The sequence below is a fragment of the Balaenoptera musculus genome, chromosome 1 (genome assembly GCF_009873245.2).
Source record: "Balaenoptera musculus isolate JJ_BM4_2016_0621 chromosome 1, mBalMus1.pri.v3, whole genome shotgun sequence".
Lineage (NCBI taxonomy): Eukaryota > Metazoa > Chordata > Mammalia > Artiodactyla > Balaenopteridae > Balaenoptera > Balaenoptera musculus.
The window spans coordinates 41,888,185-41,913,300 of NC_045785.1; the positions used below are offsets into that span (position 1 = coordinate 41,888,185).

The 25,116-nt window shown below is 42.4% G+C and overlaps 1 protein-coding gene across 1 annotated transcript in view; it reads right to left on the minus strand.

The window, feature by feature from the left end:
* Positions 1 to 2,875: 2,875 nt before the first annotated feature.
* Positions 2,876 to 25,116, minus strand: part of FAF1 (Fas associated factor 1) — a 476,566-nt gene continuing 454,325 nt past the window's right edge. Inside the window, exon 19 of the mRNA XM_036849545.1 lies at positions 2,876 to 3,128. Within this exon, the coding sequence (XP_036705440.1) occupies positions 3,045 to 3,128 (84 nt within the window). The 3' untranslated portion in view covers positions 2,876 to 3,044. The remainder of the gene's footprint in view (positions 3,129 to 25,116) is intronic.

The following is a 25,116-nucleotide window of genomic DNA, read 5'->3' on the forward strand; positions in this document are numbered from 1 at the left end:
ATGTGAGTTACTCCTGGACTGAATTCAGGATTCCATGTTCCATCTGCCTGTGGGGTCCAGGACTGGTTGTATGAAGGGCTGAGAGGGATGGTGGAAGTGTGCCAATCAGAGATGCTTGCTTATGACAATTAAGACCCCTTCTCACATCCAAATGAACAAATTTTATGCTTTTGGGGAAATCTGCCAGAGCTCTGCAACCTCTTTAAAACGCATCTCATTGACCAGCACACTCAACTCAGCATGTCTAGCTTTGGGAGTAGCAATTTTAATGCAACTGCAAACTTATTTTATGTTTTTAATGTCACCAATAAAATCCATAAAAGCCTGATTCCTATTCTCCTACACTGAAAAGGAAAGATTTCATAAAAGAACTCAGACTTCAGATGCTTGCAATTCAAAGACGAACACCTGTATGTCCCATAAAACTAGTGGTGCCAGAGCATGACAACATAGCAGACCAGAAAACTCCCCCAAACTGCACCTTCTGAGAGGTAGTGGGAAATTGGCAATACTTCCTTAAACCTTCAAACTGATGCTCCAAACATACAAGTGATAATCCAAGAAACACAGAGGAGTGAACTGGAATGGGGCAGGGATGACAGCAGCCCTGGAACTTCATTCCAGACAGCTGGGCATAAGAACACAGAGCACATATTCTGATTGACACACTTCTGTGTCTGGAGGCTGGGATGTAAAGCCCAAGGAAGTGTAAGGGTAGGAGGAAGAATTACAAAGGACTTTGCTATTTTTGTGGTGATAGTAAGTCACTTAATGCCTTTCTTGGATCCTAACTTTAGATAAGTCATTTTAATGTTGTATTTGTAAGAAAGGGCATAAAATTGCTCTGGCCTCCTGTTCTGGAGCTCAGTAGAACAGAATGGCATGAGTGAACAGTGATAATTAGCTGAGGCCTTTCCTAGCAAAGGGGCCCATAGGATAGGATTTCATGGGACTGAGCAAGAAGAACCTTCCAAGGCAGGGTTGAAAAAGGGTGTGTAAACTTCATACACATTCAAGTAGCATTTAATAACTTTTATGAAATTGGTTTCAGAGTAAAGTCTATATTATTGGAATGCAGAAGTGAAGATGATGGGGGGAACAATATGATGAAGTCAAACCCAAATTAGATGGAACAGGTTAAACATGAAAGTGAATTCAGAGTCATGTCCCTCCAATCCCCACCCACACATTGCTGCTGTTCCTGAGCATGGCCTGAGTTCAGGGTTGTGGCTTCTCCACGGCAGCTACAGAACACGGTCTCCCTGGAAAAAGAAAAGCTGGTGCCCTAGTGCATCTGTAGCATTGGAAATGACTGTCTCATGGGGCCATGAGTTTAGGAAGGTGGGAGTGGAGCTGGACTGGAAGTGCTCAGGTTGAACTCCCCCACTTTGGCTCTCTTTTCCTTTCAGCCTCCCTGGAGAGACCCCTGGGGCCAGAGGAGGCCTGCGCCCAGGCAGGTGTAGCACTAGTCTGTTAGGAACACATTCTTTGAAGAGAGTGTTCCGGGGAGGTCCCTGGTTGTAGTGTCAGAGAGAAGACACAAGGTGGAATTTTCCTGGCCGATGCCCACTTCTGGGCAGATGGAAAATGACCAGGCATATCTCAGGCTGTGGTTAGAGTCTTCTGAGAACCCCTTGGCTTGGGCCAGGGGGAAAAAACCCAGCGCTCAGACTCTTTTGGACAAGTACAAAATGTCAAATCAGGATCCCAAACCCTAGGATAGAGACCACAGGGGACACAAAAACAGATACAGAGCAACATTTCAAGACTGAAAAGAAGTCATTGGCGGTGAAGGTATCAACAGTGCTTCCACGAACTAAACTCCAAACCCCAAATCCATACATTAACAAGAATCCACATTTACTAAATCACCCCAAATTCTTATATGCAAGTTCAGGCAACACGTGTCTTCTGAGCTAAGCCCCTAAGTTTGCTCTCTTAAATATATGAAGTCAGAATTTTCAGCCGTAGAATGAGATCCCTTTCATTTGAGATGGGAGTCTACCATCTAATACTGAAACCTTAAAAGGATGAAATAGTGGAGCTGGTTCCTTATGACAGCTCGGCTCAGAGTCCATGGGGTGGCTGATCAGATTTTGGTGACAGTCCGGGTGCTTAAAGCACCAACTGACAAGGTCCAAATGCGTGATGGAATAGAGGGAGCAGAGAGCAGGAGAGAGCTGTGTTCGCTGTACACGGATGGACCAGCAACCTGGGAGCTGGTATCCATGAGGTTCTAACTGCCCAAATGCAAATCTAACCGCAGCTTCCTGCAGCTGGGCCAGATACTGAAGTCCTGGTACTGGTCCTCTTCACACTATCTCAACATTCACATCACAAAGTTTAAACAGTTTCTTACACTGTAATGGAACAGCAAATACCTCCTGGATGGAACCTGGGGACCCAAGGCAGGAGCAGTAAATGAATATCTTGCATATATGTCAAATGCAGTCCTCAAACACAACCTTACGTCTTAGTAAAGAAGTCAGGAAGTACCAACAAAAATGATATGTTTTTTTCCTACAACAATGTTTAATCTCCATGCCAAGAAGTCCCATTTGACTTTTTCCCCCTGCCTCTTGAAATTAGGTGACAAAGTAGAAATTCAGTCATGAGAAGAAAAAGGCAGAGGTGTATGAGCCCTGGCTCAATGAGACACATCAAATACAGAGCAGCTTGGTGTCACAGGTCAGACAGAACTGTCCCAGACACTGTGGGGAAGATGGGCACTGGAGAGGTAAAAATCCTACTTCATGATCACTCACACTTCAACAGCGCATTAGTCACTGAAAGAGGGCGAGGTGAAGGGGGCAAGAGAGGCAGAGCTATATTTCTCTACAATGAGGGTTGGGAACATATACTCGTGGATGGGAAATGTTAAGTAGCTATGTTTATTATTACTTTTTTCCAGCAATCTTGCAAGAGGCAGAAGTGTGACACTGAATTGAGTGAGACGAGCGTGTAGGTGGGTTGGCGAGGAGCCCTTCTCTTGATGCAGGCCTCTGGCTTGTCAAGGAACGGCTGGTTCCACTGCTGGGCCATGTTTACTCTTTTGCTTCAAGGAAAAGGGTTTCTTGAGGGAACAACTTTACCTCCAATAATGATTTATTTGGGTCCAGCTGGGTTACCTAAAAAGAAAGAAAACACATACTCAAAAGACTGGAAGAAGCACTATTTTCTCTCATGGCATTCAGATCCTATCCTGCACATTGATTTTGAGCCTACTTTGCACAGGCACGAGCATTTTCACATCTCTTATCTCATTTGATCCTCAAAATAACCTGTGAGGTAGGTGTTGTTACTCCCATTTTTTAGAAAAATCTTAATTTATATTTTTTTACTGCTTTTTTAAAATAAGCTTTTAAATTTTTAATTAATTAATTAATTTATTTATGGCTGTGTTGGGTCTTCGTTGCTGCACGCCGGCTTTCTCTAGTTGTGGCGAGCGGGGGCTACTCTTTGTTGCAGGGTGCGGGCTTCTCATTGTGGTGGCTTCTCTTGTTGTGGAGCACAGGCTCTAGGTGTGCGGGCTTCAGTAGTTGTGGCATGCGGGCTCAGTAGTTGTGGCTCGCGGGCTCTAGAGGACGGGCTCAGTAGTTGTGGCGCACGGGCTTAGTTGCTCCGCGGCATGTGGGGTCTTCTCGGACCAGGGCTCGAACCCGTGTCCCCTGCATTGGCAGGCGGATTCTTAACCACTGCGCCACCAGGGAAGTCCTGTTACTCTCATTTTATAACCGAGGAAACCAGTGCTCGGAGAGGTCAAGTCTTATAGTTTAGTGGAAGAACTAGCATTTGACCTCAGGGCAGGTGGAGGCCCACTGCTTCCTGCACAGCTCAGCTTGGCCAGCAGAACAGGAGGGCCTTAGGAAAGGGTACTGGTTACCAAACAACTCACTGGCATTGCTGGGGACCCGTGCTTGGTTAACTCCTGACAGCAGAGAGGGCCTTTTCTGCTTGGTGGGAAAGAGCTAAGCTTTGGGGGCTGATCTTCATGCTAAACATACCTGTAGTAAACTAGAGAGTGCCCATCCCACCGTGCCCAAAGATGAGTATCTCCCCCTGCTGAGGAGAGGCTCCCTAGGGAGGCATATCACAGTCTCCTTGTTGGTGGTGGTGAAGATATTTAGTTCCAAAAAATGAGTCAAGGTCATAATATGACTTTATATTTTAGAAATAAAAAAATGATTATTTTATAATATGAACTATAGAGAATAAAGCTAGACAAAATCTTCTTGGCTCAGTTGGGATATGTTAATCATATAGGAACCCTACATTAGGTTTATGGCCTCCTAGGTCAGGGGCAAGGATGTGATGTGGAGGTTTTCTGAATCCGAGAGTGAGAGAAAAAAACCCAAAAATTTCCTAAAGGGAACATAAATTTTAAAAAGCTGAGAAATACTAGGACAATGGGCTTTGGAACCAGAAAGATTCTGGTTTAAATCACAGCTGTGTTGGCTATTAGCTTTGTGGCTTTGCAGTTGGTATCAACCCTGTAGGACTGATGTGAGGATTAAGCGAGAAAAAATAAATAATTAGCACAGGGTCTGGCACAGAGCAGGTGTTCAATGAGGGCTGCCGTGTATGTGAGCAACTGTAAGGATGGACAACAGACACACAGATAAATGGACAGCTCCAAGTGTGCATGATAGGAGGCCGGGCAGTCTGCTCTGTCAGACATGTACAGGAGCTCTGGGCCCCTGGGCAGAGACTATAGCACCTGAGACGGACAATCTTGTCCTCTGCTCAACTCAAGCCACACCTGATGAGATGGCTGCGCTGTCTTCTCCAGGCCGATGGGGAGGGGATGCCTTAGGGGCCTGAGTGTCACAGGCAGGCTGGCGAGCTGAAGGAGGAACACTATCTTTGACTGTATCCAGATGGAAACCTGGTATGCCCAGGAGGGTCATTAAGGAGATACATCTGCCTCCAGAAACCTCTGTGCTTATAAGGAACCCATAGCAAGGCTGCTCTACTGGTATCTCTTGGGCTCTGGGCAGATGGGCAGGCAAGGTGGTGGGGAGGGCCTAGCCTGCTGTCTGTCTTCCAATGCACCCGGGGGCAAGCTGTTGGCAAATGTTTACCCACTTCCCCAATTAACATACAACACTCTGCTGGCTTCTGTCAACAAACAGAGCTACCCTGCCTCTGCTTCTGACTCATTGGCATTTTCTGCCCAGCTGCTTCTGCTATTGTTCTTAATTAACATGCCAGAGCTCTTCCGGCATCTTCTACTTTGTTATTTGTGGTTCGTAAATATGATGTTTGCTGGGAGAAGCCAAAATCATAATACTTCCAGAGCTGTGCATACTGGCAAAAAGATATGCTAGGAAGCAAAAGAGGTTGGGAGGTTGGAGCCTTGGTGCCATGTTGTCAATATGCAAGGTTAGATGTTCAGAAAACACATCCAGTTTTCACTGTGTCTGAGAAAAGTTAAGTGATTTTCCCCAGTCACTTCAAGTGGGAGAGTTGGGACTTGAGAAGGAGAAAACTAGAATTTCTTGAACACCTATTACATGCCAGGCACTTTAAATATGTTATTTCATTTAATCCCTAAACAACCATGCAAGGTTGACAAAATTGAGGCTCAGCATGGTTGCCACTTGTTTAAGGTCACATAGTTAGTGAGGGTCTGTCTATACAGTATAATATTGATAGTAAAAAAGAGTGAAGCAACTAAGATTTAAACTCTAGCTCTGTTACTTACTACCTATATGAGCTTGATGATGTAATACAACCTGAGAGCCTCAGTTTTCCCACCTGTAAGATGGGAGTAATCAGTTTCTCTTTTATAGGTTGTGCTAGTTAAATGGAATGATGTTGATGAAGGCTCTGGTACAGAGACTGAACCAGTAAGTGCTCAGCTGGTAGCAGCCATTACTGGCTGGAGCGTTGACTTGGGTAGGGCCCTAGTCTGTCTAACTTCAGCTGGAGCTCTTTCCCCAAAGTCTCCGGGAGCCCAGGCCTGCACTAGGCTGTCTCTCTTATTTCCATCTTGCTCCTCAGCAGAAGGGCTCCCTTTTCCCTGATAGGGTAATGTCTCAGTATCTGGAGACCCCCTTCTATAGCTTCAGTGGGGCTGTGCCATCAATGGACTGCTTCACATTAAAGATGGTTTTGTTGGGGCTGTTCCCTCTGGTGCCCCATATCACAAGCAATTTTTTTCTTTGAAGGTCATTTCAGACAGAAATTTAAAGTTAACAAGGACAAATCTGTTTCCATTCTCATCTGCCTGGAGTGGACAGAGAGACTGTAGGGAACCTAGGGAGATGCAGGACACTATATTGTGAGTGGCCATATTGTGAAACGATCCTGCAGTGTTCTGGGCCCCATTCAGGAAGGATGGGGAGTGTGCCAGGAGGGACCTCCTGTTGGAGAGAAGCCTAAAAACCATGTTTTCTAAGACACATCTGAAAAATGGGATATGTCTTCCTGAGAGAGGGCACTGCTGCTATAGAGGCAGGGAGAGGGCTGTGTCAGCCCTCTTTGAATGTCTGAAGGGCTGGCAAGTAGGACAGGTAGACAGAGCAGATGTGTTCTCTGCAGTTCCAGTGGGTAGAGCTGAGACTGGTGAGGTAAAATTGTAGGGGAGCAGAACTCAGCTGGTCAGAAAAAACTTTTTCACAGAGCAGCAGCTGCTGGTGTGGCTACGACTTCTCTTTCTTTTACCTTTCTTCCTTCCCCTCCTGTCTTGTATTTTCTTTTTGTTCTTCATCATCATCATCATGGTAGCAACCATCAATTACAGTTGACCCATGAACAACCTGGGGGTACCACCCCTCCAAGCAGTTGAAAATCACATATAACTTATAGTCAGCCCTCCATATATGCAGTTCCTCCATATTGGTGGTTCCTCTGTAGGCAGGGTTCCACATTCAAGATTCAACCAACTACGAATGGTGTAGTACTGTAGTATTTATTACTGAAAAAAATCCACATGTAAGCGGAGCTGCATAGTTCAAATCCATGTTGTTCAAGGGCCAGTCGTATTAGTGCCTCCCGTGTAGCTGGAACCATGCTAAGTACTTTATATAAAATACCTTAACTAGTCCTCAAAACAGCCAAACGAAGTATGTATTATTGCCATTTTAAAGTTGAAGATACCATGGGTTATCTTGCTCAAGGTTGCAGATAGAATAAGGTTTAAAACTCAAGTCCATCTGACTCCAAAGCTCATGATAACCAGAATGCTTCTGGCCTACATGTTGACAGGCTACCTTGGGAAAATAAAGGGGTAGGGAAGGGAGAGGTGAGGGCACTCTCTGCTGTCCCTAGAAGCATTCAAATAGGGGCTTATTTGTGGAAGAAGATCATGATGATAAAGCTAACATTTACTGAGCGTTTAATTTGTACCAGGCATATTCCAAGCATTTAACATTTATAAAAGAATTTAATTTTCATAATAACCCTCTGACGTAGGTATAATTATTATTCCCATTTTATAGATGAGGAAACTGAGCCATGGAACAAATTAAAAACTTGCTCAAGGTCTCAAAGTTGTTAAGGGCAGAGACAGAATGTGAATCATAGCAATCTAGCTTTGGAATCCATATGTTTAACTACTGGACTATTTTGCCAGAGGTGCTGCTAAGAGTAGAGTCCACACAGAGAAAGAAGTTGGATGAGATGACCCTGAGGTTGTTTTCTAACCAAGCTTCTAGGACATAAGATCTTCACTTTAAGAATGGCAAAAGGTCAAGGGTCAAGGAAAAAATCCTGAAATGTTTATAACATACGAATACAGAAACGCAATCTGAGCTTATGTTCTGCCATTTACTTGGGATTTTACTGAATTATTGACTTTCTAAATCAACAGAGAAACCCACCCTTTGGGACTCCCTGGGAGAGGAGGGGCATTCTCAGATAAGAGGTATGGCCTAACTTTGTCTATGTTAGAAAAGGAAAGTCAACCTTCTTGACATTTTATTCATTATACAATACTTAGGAAACCTAAGTATTTTAGCAAATTGGCTTTGTGAAACTTGTCTATGTTAACAAAAATGGGACATGTTCTTTGCCAAAGAGAGTTATTCTTTTCTAGGTCCCTTTTCTCAGCAGTTCGAACTTTTCATGTACATCGTACTTCTATTATTTCCCTGGGCTTCAGTTTTTTGTCTTTTGTTTTTTTCCCTGAAAAAGTATAACATTGCTGCTGAGAAAAATGTTAATCAATGTGACAGATTCTCATCCTTAGGCCACTCACTCTGAGTGAGTCCCAGAATGTTAGGGTGGGAAAGCTCCTTGAATCCCATATACTCCAACCCCTTCATTTCACAAGTGGGCAACCTGAGGCTCAGAGAGGTCAAGTGACTTGGCCCTGATCACACAGTTGATAAGTTCAGTATTCTACCCATTTCTGACTTCTGTTTTGGGGTTCTTTCTAGTCACACTATTCTGCTTCTCACTTAAAAAAAAATACCTGAGCATAAATATAACACTACTACTAGGCTGGGAGCTACTTGAGGGCAGGAGCTGAGTAATACTAAAAATAACAGTAGCAGCAATATATGAATAGTACTTTATAGTTTGTAAGATATTTACACAAACATTAAATCACAATCTTGTAGGGTCAGCATTATTATCAATCCTTTTTATTTTATTTAATTTTGTTAAGGTAAGCTTTTATTTTGAAAGTGAATAAAGGAAAGTCTAGATCTAATATTTTCACATTTAGAAAAAATGCTAGGTTCAACAACTGATTTTGGAATTGAACATCTGCATGCAAAAAAATGAATCTAGATGTGCAGACCTTACAGCCTTCACAAAAATTAACTCGAAATGGATTGTAGACTTAAATGTAAAACACAAATCTATAAAATTCCTAGAAGATAACATAGGAGAAAATCTAGATGACCTTGGGTAAGGTGTTGGCTTTTTGGATACAACACCAAAGGCACACTTCATGAAAGAAATAATTGATAAGCTAAACTTTATTAAAATTAAAAACTTTGCCAAAGAAACTGTCAGGAGAGTGAGAAGACAAGACATAGACCGGGGGAAAATACTTGCAAAAGACACACCTGATAAAGAGCTATTATCCAAAATATACAAAGGGACTTCCCTGGTGGCGCACTGGATAAGAATCCACCTGCCAATGCAGGGGACACGGGTTTGATCCCTGGTCCGGGAAGATCCCACATGCCTCGGAGCAACTAAGCCCGTGCGCCACCACTACTGAGCCTATGCTCTAGAGCTCGCGTGCCACAACTACTGAAGCCCGCACACCTAGAGCCCGTGCTCCACAACGAGAAGCTACTACAATGAGAAGCCTGCGCACCGCAACGAAGAGTAGCCCCTGCTCGCCACAACTAGAGAAAGCCTGCGCGCAGCAACGAAGACCCAACACAGCCAAAAATAAATAAATAAATAAATTTATTTTTAAAAAAGGAAAAAATATATATACATATACACAAAGAACTCTTAAAACTCAACAATAAGAAAATGAACAACCCAATTAAAAAATGGGCTGAAGACCTTAAAGACACCTCATTAAAGAGGATCTACAGATGGCAAATAAACATATGAAAAGATGTTCCTCCATATCATATGCCATCAGGGAAATGCAAATTAAAACAACAATGAGATACCACCACACACCTATTAGAACGGCCAAAATCCAGAACACTGACAACACCAAATGCTGACACTCATATATTGCTAGTGGGAATGCAAAATGGCATAGCCACTTTGGAAGACAGTTTGGTGGTTTCTTACCAAATTAACCATATTTTTACTACATAATTCAGTAATCGCACTCCTTGGTATTCACCCAAAGAAGCTGAAAACCTAAGGTCCAGAACAAAACCTGCACACAGATGTTTAATAAGCACCTTTATACACAACTGCCAAAACTTGGAAGCAACCAAGATGTCCTGCAGTAGGTGAATGGATAAGTAAACTGGAACATCCAGACAACGAAATATTATTCAGTGCTAACAAGCTTTCAAAGTACTCTCACATATATTAGCTAAACCTTAGAGCTATCCTAAGAGATTGGACTAATTTATCCTCATTTCTGCAGATGAGAACACCAAAACTCAAATAGGGACATTACTTACACGTGGTCATACAGCTAGAAATTGGTGGAGCTCAGGTCTTCTCACTCAAATCCTGAGCTCCTTCTACTCTATGAGGCAGCACAAAGGCTGCATATGTAAATTCCCATATTATAGTAAAGCTGAATATATCTGCCCTTGGTTTTGTTCAAAATTAGCATTTACTTTAAACTTGGGAGAACAACTAATTTTTTGGTAAGCTATGAGTAACATATTTTGTTAGTTATTTTGTTATAAAACATGCATATTAAATATTACAAGTTTAAAAAATAATTGTTAATGTCATCACTACCAAAAAAGTTACCATTTGTTTGGCATTTTATAAGTGCCAGGAACTATACTAGTTGTTCTATATATTACCTAACTAAATGGTCACAACAATCCTATGAGATAAGTACTCCTATTATTCTCATTTTATAGATGAATTCTCTGAGGTCAAAAATGGTTAAGGGACTTGCCCGAGTAGGTAGGTAGGAAAGATAATGCTGGAATTTGCACCCAGGTTTGTGAGCGTTTAGCCTGTATCTGATGCACTGCCCTTCACTGCCTCTTAACCTCTGATCCTACTTCTAAACAGGGGACAGTTAATGTGACTAAAGGCTTTCCCTTGGCCATAAAGAAAGCAGGCATTCTGCAGCTGTCCTGGCTCATGTCCCTGTTGTGGCACAAGCTTTGCTGTTCCCCGCGGGAACATAGGCTATCTTTCGTTACTGTCAACTTGGTTCTAATAGCTAATTGTCCATTTTCTTTAAACACCTTTTGATGAGCTGGGAATCCTTAAAGAGGGCAGTTACACCTACAAAGTATCAGAGGGAGAACTTAAGAGCCAACCTGCTGGTCATGTGCTGATCAGGGTGTGAAAAGGCTTTGGTAACTGTAAAGTATTTTGCAAACATAAGGGATTGATCATCATCATTATCCACAACACCAGTTGTAGCTCCTACTAACTTCTCCTCTACATTTGCTGCAGGTGGTAATGCAACCCCAAAAAGAACTTCCAATCTGGAAGGGTCCCATTATGGGATTACACTCTGGCTTATTTACATCCCAGCTTCTGGTGTAGTTTCTGGACCGATCTGCCTCATTGGATCACAGACAAGCAGTGGCACTGGGGTGAGGGTTTCCAGGAAACAGTGTCACATGCTATTCTTTCCATTATTAAAGTGCAGTAGAACAGCTAGGGTGCTAGAAAGTGAGGCTGGGTGGGTCTTCTGTGGCTGCAAAGCACAGGATGCCTCTACGACATTTTCTTTCCTTGACTTTTAATTTTTTTTAAATTTTTAAATTAATTTTATTAATTTTATTAATTAATTAATTAATTTATTGGCTGTGTTTGGTCTTCATTGCTGCACATAGGCTTTCTCTAGTTGTGGCGAGCGGGGGCTACTCTTCTTTGCGGTGCGTGGGGTGTTTCTCATGGCGGTGGCTTCTCGTTGCGGAGCACAGGCTCTAGCCACATGGGCTTCAGTAGTTGTGGCACATAGGCTCAGTAGTTGTGGCTCTCAGGCTCTAGAGCGCAGGCTCAGTAGCTGTGGTGCATGGGCTTAGTTGCTCTGCGGCATGTGGGATCTTCCCGGACCGGGGATCGAACCCGTGTCCCCTGCATTGGCAGGAGGATTCTTAACCACTGCGCCACCAGGAAAATCCCTTTCCTTGACTTTTTTAGTTGGGAAGAAGGGAGAATGAAAGAAAAGTTAAAGGAAGAACAAAGGGAGAGAAAACTAAGGCATAGGCTGCCCTATCTGTTCCTTGTTTTATCATATTATGATAATGATAACAACAGTTAACATTTATTGGGGGGACTTCCCTGGTGGTCCAGTGGTAAAGAACCCGCCTTCCAATGCAGGGGACGTGGGTTTGATCCCTGGTCAGGGAAGTAAGATCCCACATGTCGCGGGGCAACTAAGCCTGTGGGCCACAACCACTGAGCTCGCATGCCTCAATGAGAGAGCCTGCGTGCTGCAAACTACAGAGCCCACGCGCCCTGGAGCCCATGAGCCACAACTAGAGAGAAGCCCATGTGCCACAACGAAGAGCCCGCATGCCTCAATGAAGATCCCGCGTGCCGCAACTAAGACCCTACGCAGCCAAAAAAATAAAGAAAAAAAAATTGTTACTTAAAAAAAAAACAAAACCGGACTTCCCTGGTGGTGCAGTGGTTAAGAATCCGCCTGCCAATGCAGAGGACACGGGTTCAAGTCCTGGTCCGGGAAGATCCCACATGCCACGGAGCAACTAAGCCTGTGTGCCACAACTACTGAGCCTGTGCTCTAGAGCCCGCAAGCCACAACTACTGAGCCCACGTGCCACAACTACTGAAGTGCACATACCTAGAGCCTGTGCTCCACAACAAGAGAAGCCACAGCAATGAGAAGCCTGAGCATCACAACGAAGAGTAGCCCCCGCTCCCACAACTAGAGAAAGACCACGCGCAGCAACAAAGACCCAACTCAGCCAAAAATAAATAAATTAAAAAAAAAAACCAAAACATTTATTAGGAGCTTTCTAGGTGCTAACTGTTCCAAGTATTTTATAAGTACTACACAACCCTATGAGGGAGGTACTATTACCTCCACTTTAAAAATGAGGAATAGAAGCTCAGAGAGATTATATAACCTGCCTAAGATTGCACAGGCAGGAAGTGACAGAGCAAGGATTTAAAACTAGGTCTGGCTCCAAAGTCTGTTTTCTTAACCACCACACTAGATACTTTTAGTACTGTAGTCATACACTAGACTATTTATTCTAAGTCTCTTGCTTGGAAAGACTATCCCTTCATGTAACTGAAGCATATACCTCCCCACAACAAAGTATATTACTACCTTGGGCATCTGGGGAAATTTCACTCATCTAGCTCCTCAGTTATCACAGACCTAGTGATTGTTAGAGCTGGAGGGGTCTTTAGAGGTCATCTCTGTAACAGATGGGGAAAGAAAAGCCCAGTGAGTGGAAAGAACTTACCCAATGTTTCTCAGCACTCATGGCAGATCTGGGACCAAATCTGGAGTCTTCATTCCCAGCCTGTGCCTTTAGATGGGCTGTTAAATGAGGATACCAATTCTAAAGTGTTGCTAATGTCACAATGGCCTCAAACTTGGCACATTGTCAGGGAGATCCTAGGCACCAAACAAAAAATGTGACGCTTTCCTTGCACTGGTATACCTGATGGTGGTTTTGGTCACTATACGAGTTTTTTTAAAAAGTGAAAGCAGGTTTATTGAGAGAGATACATATTCCAACGGCACAATGCAGTCCACCTCATAAGGCAAGAGCAGCCTGGTCACTATACTATTAAACAATGTTAGTGGGGGAAGGCCCAGAGGGAACAGAGGGACTTCTATCAAGAAGGGTAGGGTGGGGCGGAAAGCCTCTTCAGTCTAGAAACACAAGAAGATCGAAGTCCTGTCCCTCTTGGGCTCTGGAAGACACAATTTCAAGTAACTAAGAGGAAGTCCTGCTTTACAGAGTGGTTTGCAAGCTCACTGTTTCTGAAAGCTTAATAAACAGGGTATAGGCAAATCATGAATGAGGATTCTGGAGTGTGGCAACAGAAATCTAGTGCAGATCAGCCCTAGTGGTGTGCCAGTTACAGGTGTACCACGATACTGGTCTCATCCCTCAAAGCAGCCAGAATCCTCAGGGCTGAGTTGCCTTTGACCCTGAGCAACCTGGTATGATTACCCCAATGACGCACACAAACATTTTCAGTGTGTGTGATGATCTGACACAGGCTGGGAAGCAATGATCGAGGGGACATGCCTCACTTTCAGAGGCTGGTATCATGGAAGGTAGCGGGCTCTTGTATAAAAGGCTCCGAGGACGCCTCTGTTAAAAGATTGGTCCACAACACTAACCACTATGTTTGGAACAGGACACTAAGAGACAAATGAAAGGAGAGAAACCTGTTAACCGGTCAGGTTAGAACTGCTACTTCAGCTTAAAAACCCTCTGAGAAACCCTGATTATTGTTTGCCCCAGATCACCAGTAGACATGGATTAAATGCTAATTAGGGAGGCAGTAAGAAAAAGTTCTGGTGGATTTTGAATCTTGGCTCTGCAAGAATACTCCTGAGCAAGTGACTTAACCTCCAGAAGACCCAAATTTCTCATCTGTAATGACAACATCATTCAACACCCAATAAGCTCTAATACATCATTTCTCTCTGGGTCTCTCCTGCCACTCGAGAGAGAGTTGAACAAAGTATCTGAGCCTGCCTCTCTCCTACTTAAAACTCTTACATGATTCCTTGCTACAACAGGATAATTCCTTTTTGCTTTGACCTCATTTCCCCCAATTTGTGAATGGGTGGTGTTTCTGGCTAGGCTCATAACACATCTGTAGTGGAAGACATGGCCAGAAAGACAGTTTGGAGATAGATTGTGAAGGGCTAAAATGCCTTATTATGTTTAGTTTAAACTTCTGGAAAAAACCTTTCTCCCTGGCTTCAGAGAGATCTGGAGTGGCATACTAGATGTACTCTTCAGGCAGAGTAGCTGGGGAGAAAGTAAGCATTTTGAATGCATTTTAATACTCAAGCAGGGCCATGCGAGCTGGTGCGTGCGTAACTCTGAACGCAAACACCGCTCAAGAGCTGGAGCTTTGAACAGGAGTTAAAAGAGTTGAGTCCCTAACGACATACAAAAGACTTGCTGGTGTGATTTATTCTGATGTATTTACTTATCCAATTACCAAAACAGCAGGAGATCATTAAATTTTCTAGTTACCAGATGCAGCACGTTCAATATCTTAAATGTTACCAAGGCTCTATCTGAGCTATTTTGATATTACATTTCACCCCCCCAAAGCTTATGAAACTGGAAGGCAGGAATCATGAACAGAGCAGGTGTTTTCTTTGAAGGTTGGTCCAGTGGGCGCCTGTACTATGCCAAACTTATACCAGCTCCCAAACTCGTGGATTTAAGGAAAAGTACCGTGATGAGAAACAAAAGGATTTAGGAGAGAAGATGTTAAGAAAGTGGTACTTGAGGATGGCTGGAGATATGCATTTTACCTGGCCAGAAATTTCTTCATGCTTGTTTCCTATCAGTTCAGTCCTGATGTCCACAGAAGGTCAGGCCTCAGAGTAGAGGAGGAGAGAAGGGAATAAGCACCCTCTGAGTGACCACACACCTGGCTCCTAACCCTAGCATACTATTTCTGACCAACTGTGTGATCAGGAAAAAGTCACCTTTCCTCCTCTGAGTTTCCTTGTTTGTTAAACAAGGATGTTGACATCTGATGCACCACCTTATGGGCCTGCAATGAGCATCACCACAGCCTGTCATCATGCAAACATCTCCTGGATAAGACTGAATAGCTTAAAGGCAGGACTGTTTCCTGTATCCCCAACATCCAGCAAAGAATCTGGTGCATTATATGCTCTCATAAGTGCTTGTTGAAAAAATGATCAAACCAGAGAATGTACATCATGGAACATCGAAAAATACAGAGCAAGCCTTTATTAACATTTTAGGAGTAAGTCACAAAATAGACATTTATTCTATTTTCTTTTGAAAAAAAAATCAAATAAGTAAAATCTGGGCCTAAACTTTTTGAAAGGGTGGTGGTGGCTTGGCCCCAACATTCTTTACTGTTTTGATCTCTAAATACTGTCTCCTCAAAGACCTTATGCTCCAGTTGACCAGAGCAGTTTGCTATTCCCCATTTATGTCTCGTGCTTCTCTTCTCTGAACCTTTGCTTATGTTGTTTCCACCACTGGACTGTCCTTTCCGCCCAGTCCTACCTGTTGAAAACTTACACATCCTTCAAAGCTCAGCTCAACTGCTACTTCTCCCGTGAAACCAGGCCTAAGTGACACAGCATCTTCTCCGATTCACTGGGCCATGGCTCCTGTGACAAAGGGGCCGTACATGTTCACTGTGGTCTCTCCATCATATTCCTATTCCACTGCCCTGCATGCGGCCAATTCATATTTGCTTAACTAATACCTTTGCTTCCCCTTACGCTTCTCAGACAAGGTGGCTTAAAGGTCTGCTGGCAGACTCAAGGTCAGTGTTTAAACTGGAAAACAGGCACAGGCAATGCCAACCTTGTCCTTTGTTAAAATAGTACTCCTATACTTTGACCAGGCAAGGCAACCCATTTCTGGGGACCTACCCCAAAGGATCAGCTACAGTCTCATACTGAGCTATCTGTCTGTTCTGTCTCTCACGTTATTTTGCAATTGTCTATGAGTCTGTCTCTCCAGTTACATTGAATTCCGAGGGCATAAATGAGGTCTTGCTGGCTATCTATCCCCAGGGCCTACTATACTGCTGGAAACAGTATGAATTCAACAAATGTTTGCTGAAAGACTGACTTACTGAATGACTGAATGAAGGCTCCCCACTCCTCCCTAAAGCCTCCACCGACCCAAAGTCAAAAGAAGCCATAGCCCCAGACCTCTTCCCGTAGCCTCACTCCTATGGCAGGCAGAGCCTGCCAGTGATACCATCAACAGGTCACCCAGGCAAGTCCTCTAGCTCTGGACTCTCTCTGGCCCTTACCTCAGTCAGCCCTGCTGCACCGACATAGGGACTGAAAATAAGTTTGCATCAGTTGCCCTTTCAGAAGGGACAGATTTTTCCCTGTCTATTTAAACTGCTGTTGGAATTGGATAATTAGAAGGATTTAAAAAATCTTTAATACTCTAAACAGAGAAAACTGGTTCTGAATTATTAAGCAACATTTTCAATGCATCTGAATTACCTTAAGTGACTTAACTGCCACCTGATCCTAAGCTCTGGCTCAGATAAATAAATGTGAAATATTGTCAAAGCCCCAGCTTATAGGAGCTGCCAGCTACAGTAAATAAAAGCTTAAGTCCCCATAAACTGCCTGGGACAGAGACATTCTCATATAAAAGGAGTGAAAGAAGATGATCTTAAATAAAGCCAGTAGGACGGGGAAGCCAATGGTTTTGTTTTAGTTTTCAGAAGAGAGTTGTCAATGGAGCAGGTATTATCTATATCCAGGTCATTTAATTATAGAATCACATAGTATCAGAGCTGACAGAAGATTAAGAAAGCACTTATCTTAATCTCTTCATATTTCAGATGAGGAAAACAGGACCCAGAGAAGTATGTACCTTCCTTGAGATCACACAACAAATGGATGAAGAGTAAAAATTCTGTCCTAGGTTGCCTGGCTCCCAGCTTAGTCCCCTCTCCACTACATTCTTCTGAGAATGTCCTGCTGGAGATGTCAAAATAAGAGGCTGACAACTGGCTGTTAAGAAACACCTGAAATATCTTTTCCCATCCCCTCACTTTCAATCTATGTGCGTCCTTTGCCCTAAAGTGGGTCTCTTGTAGGCAGCATATTGTATGCTTTTGTTGGAGGTTCCTTAAAAAGCTAAAAATAGAGTTACCATATGACCCAGCAATCCCACTCCTGAGCATATATCTGGAAAAGACGAAAACTCTAATTCGAAAAGATACATGCACCCTAATGTTCATATAGCAGCACTATTTACAATAGCAAGACATGGAAGCAACCTAAGTGTCCACTGACAGATGAATGGATAAAGAAGGTGTGGTATACATATACAACGGACTATTACTCAGTCATAAAAAAAGAATGAAATATTGCCATTTGCAGCAACATAGATGGACCTAGAGATTATCACACTAGGTGAAGTAAGATAGAGAGACAGTCACATATCATATGATATCACTTATCTGTGGAATCTAAAAAAATGACAAAAATGAACTTATTTATAAAACAGAAATAGACTCACAGACATAGAAAACAATCTTATTGTTACCAAAGGGGAAAGGGGGGCGGGAAGGACAAATCAGGAGTTTGGGACTAACAGATACATACTACTATATATAAAGTAGATAAACAAGAAGGACCTACTGTATAGCACAGGGAATTACATTCAATATCTTGTAATAATCTATAGTGGAAAAGAATCTGAAAAAGAATATATATATATTTATATAGATATATGGATGCCTTCCTCAACCATCAGGATACCATAAATTATATATGAGTTTCTGCCTGGTGAGATGAGAAATACAAAAACAGTAGATGCATGAATGGGTAGGAATATTTTATTTCTTCTCATTTATTTACTAGACAAATATTTCCTGAGTGTTTACTACAATATCAGAAACTGTGCTGGGTACTGGGATATAATAGTGAACACGGCACTATCTCTGCCCTCAAGGAGTGTAGAGTCTAGAGCAGGACGCACAAGAAATTGGCCCACAGCAATTCAGAACAGTAAAGGGCTACGATATGGAAGAGGGCAGCAGGGGAGCACAAGGAAGGCAAACACCTAACTCGCCCTAGTGTGTCAATCAACTACATATTGCTCTTTCCTCCTTGTCTCATTCTAATATGCACAACTGTTTCCTACAATCTAATTAACCATTTTACTGACATACTTTCATATACAATAAACCAGTATTAGTTGCTTAGTTATGTGCCAGGCACTGTACTAGGGAACATTCAGATGAATTAGACATAATCCCAATTAACTTCAGACTTCATGTGTACAATTCTTTTTTTTGTTTAAAAAAATGTGTATCTTACCCTCATTTTGTGACTATGTAAACTTGGGTCAACCATTTCTGCTTTTGGTACCTTCGGTTTTTCTATGCCTTGATCAAGTTACTTTCTTTCTCTGCATCTTGGCTTTCTCATCTATAAAATAAGGGTCTTTTCTAGTTCTCACAGTCTAAAATGCATGCATGGGGAAGGCCTGTTCACACAAGGCTCTTATAACCAGAGGACGGAAAGTGAAATAAATTTGGAAATATCAAAAGAATCTTCAGGTTTGGGATTCAGCCAAAGACATTAAACCTGAATCCTTGAGGTCCTGGTTCTGGGTGAAGAGCAGGGTGTGGTCTGGGTGAAGTAGGCAGGGGCTGGAGCTGGAGCTGGAACTGGCATTGCAGTGAGGCCCGGGGGATCTGGCATCATGATGCACATGCTACTGCACTGGAACTCCAGCACTGGCTTTGAAAATTACAAGGAGTGTCTAGAAAAGGTTAATCTGTGCATATACACATTTGCAGTTGTTTGTATTTAGAATGGGGTTATTATACAGACTTTAAGTGAGCAACACGTGTCTGCAGAAGCACCTGGAATACTGAGCACAGAACTAATGATTTTTTATTTATGGCCAGATGGAGCCAGATTGGATTGTATGTATACCCTTAAAAAGTTTATTTGATTTCTGATAGAGCAATTTCAAATGATATAGTGCTTTATAAGCACCTTATAAAATTAAGTTCTGGCGTAAAGTAAGTAATTTGGAAGGTTTAAATACATCAACATACCTATACACAATCCTAATAGTCACTCCATTTTATTTTCAGCATGGTATAGGGAAAGAACCTGGGTTTTAGGAATCAAATACTGGTATTGATATTTATTGTGCAACCTTGAAAATTTAAGCTCTCTAAGCTTGTGTGTCCTCATCTGTAAAATGGGGGTGATATGCATCTTTCAGAAAACTAATATACTTGATTGTGCATATAATAGGCATAAAATAAATGACTTTAGTCATTGTTATAACCTCCCACTGTTCCAAGTACTTTGTAAATGAGTTAAAAAGGGGCAAAGGTAGATTTTATTAAGGCTCTGAATTCCACTCAGCTTCCATGAAATGCCTGCAATCACCTCAAACATATTTTAAAAACTCCTTTGTGTATTCCTTTGATCTGGTCAGGGGCATACAATGATGGGTTTTCTTATATAATATCACTGGTTCTCTCAATACCTTTGTGGGTTAGCAAGATCCTTTCCTCTCCTTACCATCAACTTCATCACGACGGCTTAGATATACCGAGCATTTACTGTATACTAGTGCTTTACAAGTATCACTTCATTTTTACAGCAGCCCTGTGAAGTAGGTACTATCATTATCCTTTTCTTATAGATGAGGAAATTGAGCTACATAGAGGCTAAGTAATTTGCCCAAGATTAAAAAGCTAGGAAATGCAGAGTTGAGATTCAGCCTGGGACTCCAGAACTCAAGTCTTTTAACTACTGTCCTGTACTGTCTCTCTGTCCCTCATCTCCTTCAAATGTTCCTCATCTCCTTCAAATCTACTCGTTACTGCCAGGGGTCTTTTTTTGGTATAAAACTAGTCTCACAGTTTAAATCTCTTTATCCTCTTTAGAAAGCACCACCTAGACTTTCTCCTGGCACCTCAGACTTAACAAATCCAAAAGTGAACCTGCGTCTTCATCTGTCTTCTTTGATTTCTGCACATGGTAACTAGCATGTTCCTAGTAATTCAGGCTGAGAACCTCTAAGCACCTTTGACAACTCCTTCTTCCTACCCTACCCAGCACCCTGACATAGCTAGACAACCACCAGATCTCACTGATTCTTTCTCCTTCCTGATTCTGTGCCTCCTCTTCATCCTCATTGCTGTCATCTCAGTTCTGACTCCCATAAGCCTGTTGTCTTGTCGACTTCAAGTCCTATCTGGTTTCCCTTTCCCAGGCTCTCACTACTCTAATCCTTTCTGATAAAAATAATCAACAGGTTTGAGAAAAAAACAGAAATGTGGCATCAAAGGACCTAGCTGGAGCTATTGCTCTGCAACTTATTAGCTACCCAATTTGTTAGACATTTGACAGCTCTAAGTCTAAATTCCTTATCTTTAATACAAGGCTCAACATCTACCTTAACTAGTTCAAATTTCCACTAGAATTGGTTTTGTGAGGGCAAAAACTTTGTTTAGCCTATTCACTACTGTATCCCCAATGTCTTATGCATAAGCGGTACTCAAATATTCGTTGGATTAATGCAAAGAAAACTCTCCAGTATTTTTCATCTCCTATCTCATTTTCCTCCATGCCCAACTTTATATCCTAAATTCAGTCATAGCAAACTGTGTGCAATCCCCAGTCAGTGGCCCCTAAGCATAGTGCTGAAGTACTACCTAGTGTTCCTAAGTGTAAGAAGGCTGTGATGTGCCTTATGGAGACTGTGTGTGTGTTAGATAAGCTTCATTTAGGCATGAGTTGTAGTACTGTTGGCCATGAGTTCAATATTAATTAATCAACATTATATATTAAATAAACCGTCTTTAAACAGAAACACACATAAAACAAGGTTATGCATTGATTGATGAAAATGGAGGCTCATAGTAATTTAACCCTATATTTCCCCTGAGGCAATGATTATTTACTAATTTAGTGTTTGTGACACTTTCTACAACATAACTACTGCAAATCATAAAAACTGACTGTAACACTCAGTTCTAAAACCAATAGCTCCCCACAGCCTTCAGAATAAAATTGTAATTTCTTAGCTTCAGGTACATTGCTCACTACAATCCGCACCCCTGACACAGACGTTTTTGTTCAGCCAAATCTGTGTATGCTTCATGTTGTGCCTTGTTTGGTGATATGTGCCGCTTGCCTGCTAGGGTGATCTCCTGCCTTACTTCCCCTACCAGACTTGGCCTTGTAGACCAAGGCCATGTTGTAATTATCATCACATCCTCCACAGTGTGTGCCATCCACCCATCCTCCATCCACCCACAATTCAGGGAGCCCCTACTCTGTGATAGGCCTGTGTGGGCCCTGTGTCAGAAACAGGGGGTGCAAAGGCAAATAAGACAGTATAGCTACTGCCCTAACTGAGTTTACAAAGAGCAGGTCCTGGAGGACCCTGACATAAATGAAGTAAGTCTCCATGAGGAAATAAGCCTGTCTTTGACCTTAGGAAAAATATCATGAACTAATTCAGGAATGTTTCCACCTATGAAAGAAATCTGCTGTCTTGGTAAAACAGAATGCAGATATTAGACTCTAGATATTTCTACCTGAACACCCCCTCAACCTTTTGTTATTGGGCATGTAAGGTAGACTGATATCCTTCCTGGAAAAGCTGGTAGTTTCCAAACAGTTAACAGTGGATAAAGATTCCTTGTCTTCTTGAAACCAAAACACGAAAGAAAAAATAAGGATAGGAAAGATGGAGTGGGAGTGAAGAGAGAAATAATCACCATTACCATCATACCAATTACCATTATTAGATTCTTACTCTGTGTTAAATGCTATATATATTAAACATTTCACATTTATTCTTTCAGTTAATGCTCACAACAACCCTTTAAAGTAGATACTGTTACTCTCATTTTACCAAGAGATTAAGTAATCCCTCTAAGATCACTCAGTGAAAAGTGGATCTAGAATTCAAGGCCAGGTCCATTTGACTCCAGGCCCGTGTATGCTCTTGTTTCAGGCTACAATGCCTCTGAAATGTGATTAAAAAGAAGAGGTACTGTTAAATAAATCATTCTTACAGTGTTGATTTATACTTGCTTATAAGACAAGCAAGGAAAAATAAATACCAACAACTCCCCCTTTATTTTAAGTAGCCAGTTTGTATAAAGTATTATATCTCTGTGGTGAGGGAAAGTAGCTGCAGCTTCAAGAACAACTGCAGGAGCCCTGAGCAGACCACTACAGATTTTGGGGCAAGTTTACATTGAATATGTTGGCACCCTAGAAAGTAGGAGATGGCCATCTCCAGGGACTGAGTTTCCCTCGGGTTCTCTTGAAAGTCTCCTCTGAAAATACAGGATTAACTATGCCTGTTAGTATCCTGAAGCTACTTTTACCCTTCACTACAGGACTAAGTTCTGCTACAAGTGAAGATGAGAGGCAAAGTCAAATGCTTAGAAGCTTCCCAGTTTACAGAGTTCCACCTCCATATCCAGTAGTAAACCCCAGAAGTGAATCTGAGATGTGTCTATCATAAAAAATAAAACTATATGTGCACAGAAGAGGCCTGATGACTATTCTTTTGAAAGGCTTGCTTACAAGGCTGGCATCTGGGAACTTGGTTTTCAGGAGGATTTGCACTATTCCCAGAACTGATAATAGTGGTTCACTGTGCCTAAACTGCTTGTGCAAACAACATAGTTTATGCTGAACACCTGCTTTTTTTCTGGGACTCTGAGATTTTGGTACATACCAGGCAGAGGGTACCTACGTGATCAGCCCCCAATGAAACCCCTGGGCACTGAAGTCCCTAATAAGCTTCCTTGCTTGGCAACATTTCACATGTTGTCTCAAATCATTGCTGGGGGAATTAAGTTCATCCTATGTAATTCCACTGGGAGAGGACCCTTCGAAGCTTTGCCTGGTTTCTCCTAGACAACCCATGTGCCTTTTCTCTTTGCTGATTTTGCTTTGTATCCTATTGCTGTAATAAATCACAGCTGTGAGTATGACTACATGCTGAGTTTTGCTATGGAATCATGGAACTCTGGAGTGGTCTTGGGACCCCTGCCCCACAGATGGTGTCAGAAGTGGGATTCAAAAGTCTAACCCGGCTCATCAAAATATGGTGGAAGCACTGTTTTTTGGGGAGAAAAAAGGATGAAGAAGCAGGGAATGATGAACCTTTGGTGCCTGGGTGGATATAGAGTCATTTGTCCATGGTATGAAACAGCAGCTCAGCTGATGGTCTGTTGTAATAGGTAAAATTTACCTCATGGAATTTTAAAATGATAGATCCAATTCCAGGAGAGTTGGTTTATTGGCTCCCCTGACTGCTTTTGGCTGTACTGGCTGACGTGAGGGGAAAAAGGTGCAGCCTTGTAATGCCTTTGGGTTTTTTTCTCTTTTCCAGGTGGCAAGAGATTGGATGGGTCAAAAATGTTAAAAGTTTGTACTGTTCTCTCCTTTAAGTGGGAGGGAAAAAAATGTTAAATCAGTTCCCTGGACTGGAGCACAATTTTAGATAAACCAGCGGGAAAATTAAGGGAGAAAAATACTTCAGCCATCTCTTCAGTTGGCTGTTGTTACCCTTGCTGCAGCAGCCTAGTATGGCTCCCTTCCTGACTTCCCTTGCATTCCAGGAGGGATCTTCCCCCAGCAACTTTAATATCATCCTTGTAAATGCTAAATTTACTGTTGGAAGGTTAAGTAAATTTGCAATGAGGAAAAAAAGCGGGGATTAAAAAAATAATCGTTTTGTGGCTACTACATTTGGGTATATGGTAAAAATTGATATAAAACATTATACAGCACTAATTAATTTCATAAATGCTAAAGGAATCAGCTCAATTAGGGAAAGCCGCAAGAAAGAGTGTTAGTAGAACACGATTGCCTTGCTTTTTGCTGCTGGTGAATGGGTTAGAATTTAAACTCTTTGAATAACAGAACAAGTCTCCAGAACTAATGATTTTTGCTTATTGGAGGCTCTGAAAAAAGGGAGACAACACAGACAAGAGAGGCAATCTCCAGATAGAGATACATGTAGGGAGTTTTAAAAAGCAGTTTTTAGTTTGATAATGGTACTTATAAAATCAGATGTCTGATCTTTAGAGGCTAATGATTTTCCAGCATACTGTGCATATTTTTGAGTAGGTAAATTTGGACAAGACCAAAAGGGTTTAGGAAAGCCTGCTTGTCACTTGAACTTGTAACACAGCTGTCTGTCCCTATAGCATCTTGGCTTTGCTGCTGCTGAAGAAAAGATGTTGACTTCTATTGGAATCCTAACTCCACAAATCCTAATTGTCCAGACCTGACTCTAAACTAAAACCTGATATTGCCTGCTGTGAGTGGCTTCAGCATCAGAATGTACTGTGCTGAACTGCAAGCAAGCATAGGCTCAATGAACAGGACTTTGACTCTGGGACCACTGTAGATTTAGGATACCTCTGGGTGGGGCCTGAAATTGTGAAAACATCATGGATGCTGTCTGTATCATCTGGGTCACATACAAATGCCAACAGGAAAGAGCTTGTTTTTTGATGGGACCATCTAAAATCAAGCTGCTGGGCTTCCCTGTTGGCACAGTGGTTAAGAATCTGCCTGCCAATGCAAAGGACATGGGTTCAAGCCCTGGTCTGGGAAGATCCCACATGCCGTGGAGCAACAGAGCCCGTGCGCCACAACTACTGAGCCTGAGCGCTAGAGCCCGCAAGCCACAACTACTGAGCCCACGTGCCACAACTACTGAAGCCTGCGTGCCTAGAGCCCGTGCTCCGCAACAAGAGAAGCCACGACAATGAGAAGCCCGCGCACCGCAACGAAGAGTAGCCCCCGCTCGCCGCAACCAGAGAAAGCCCGCA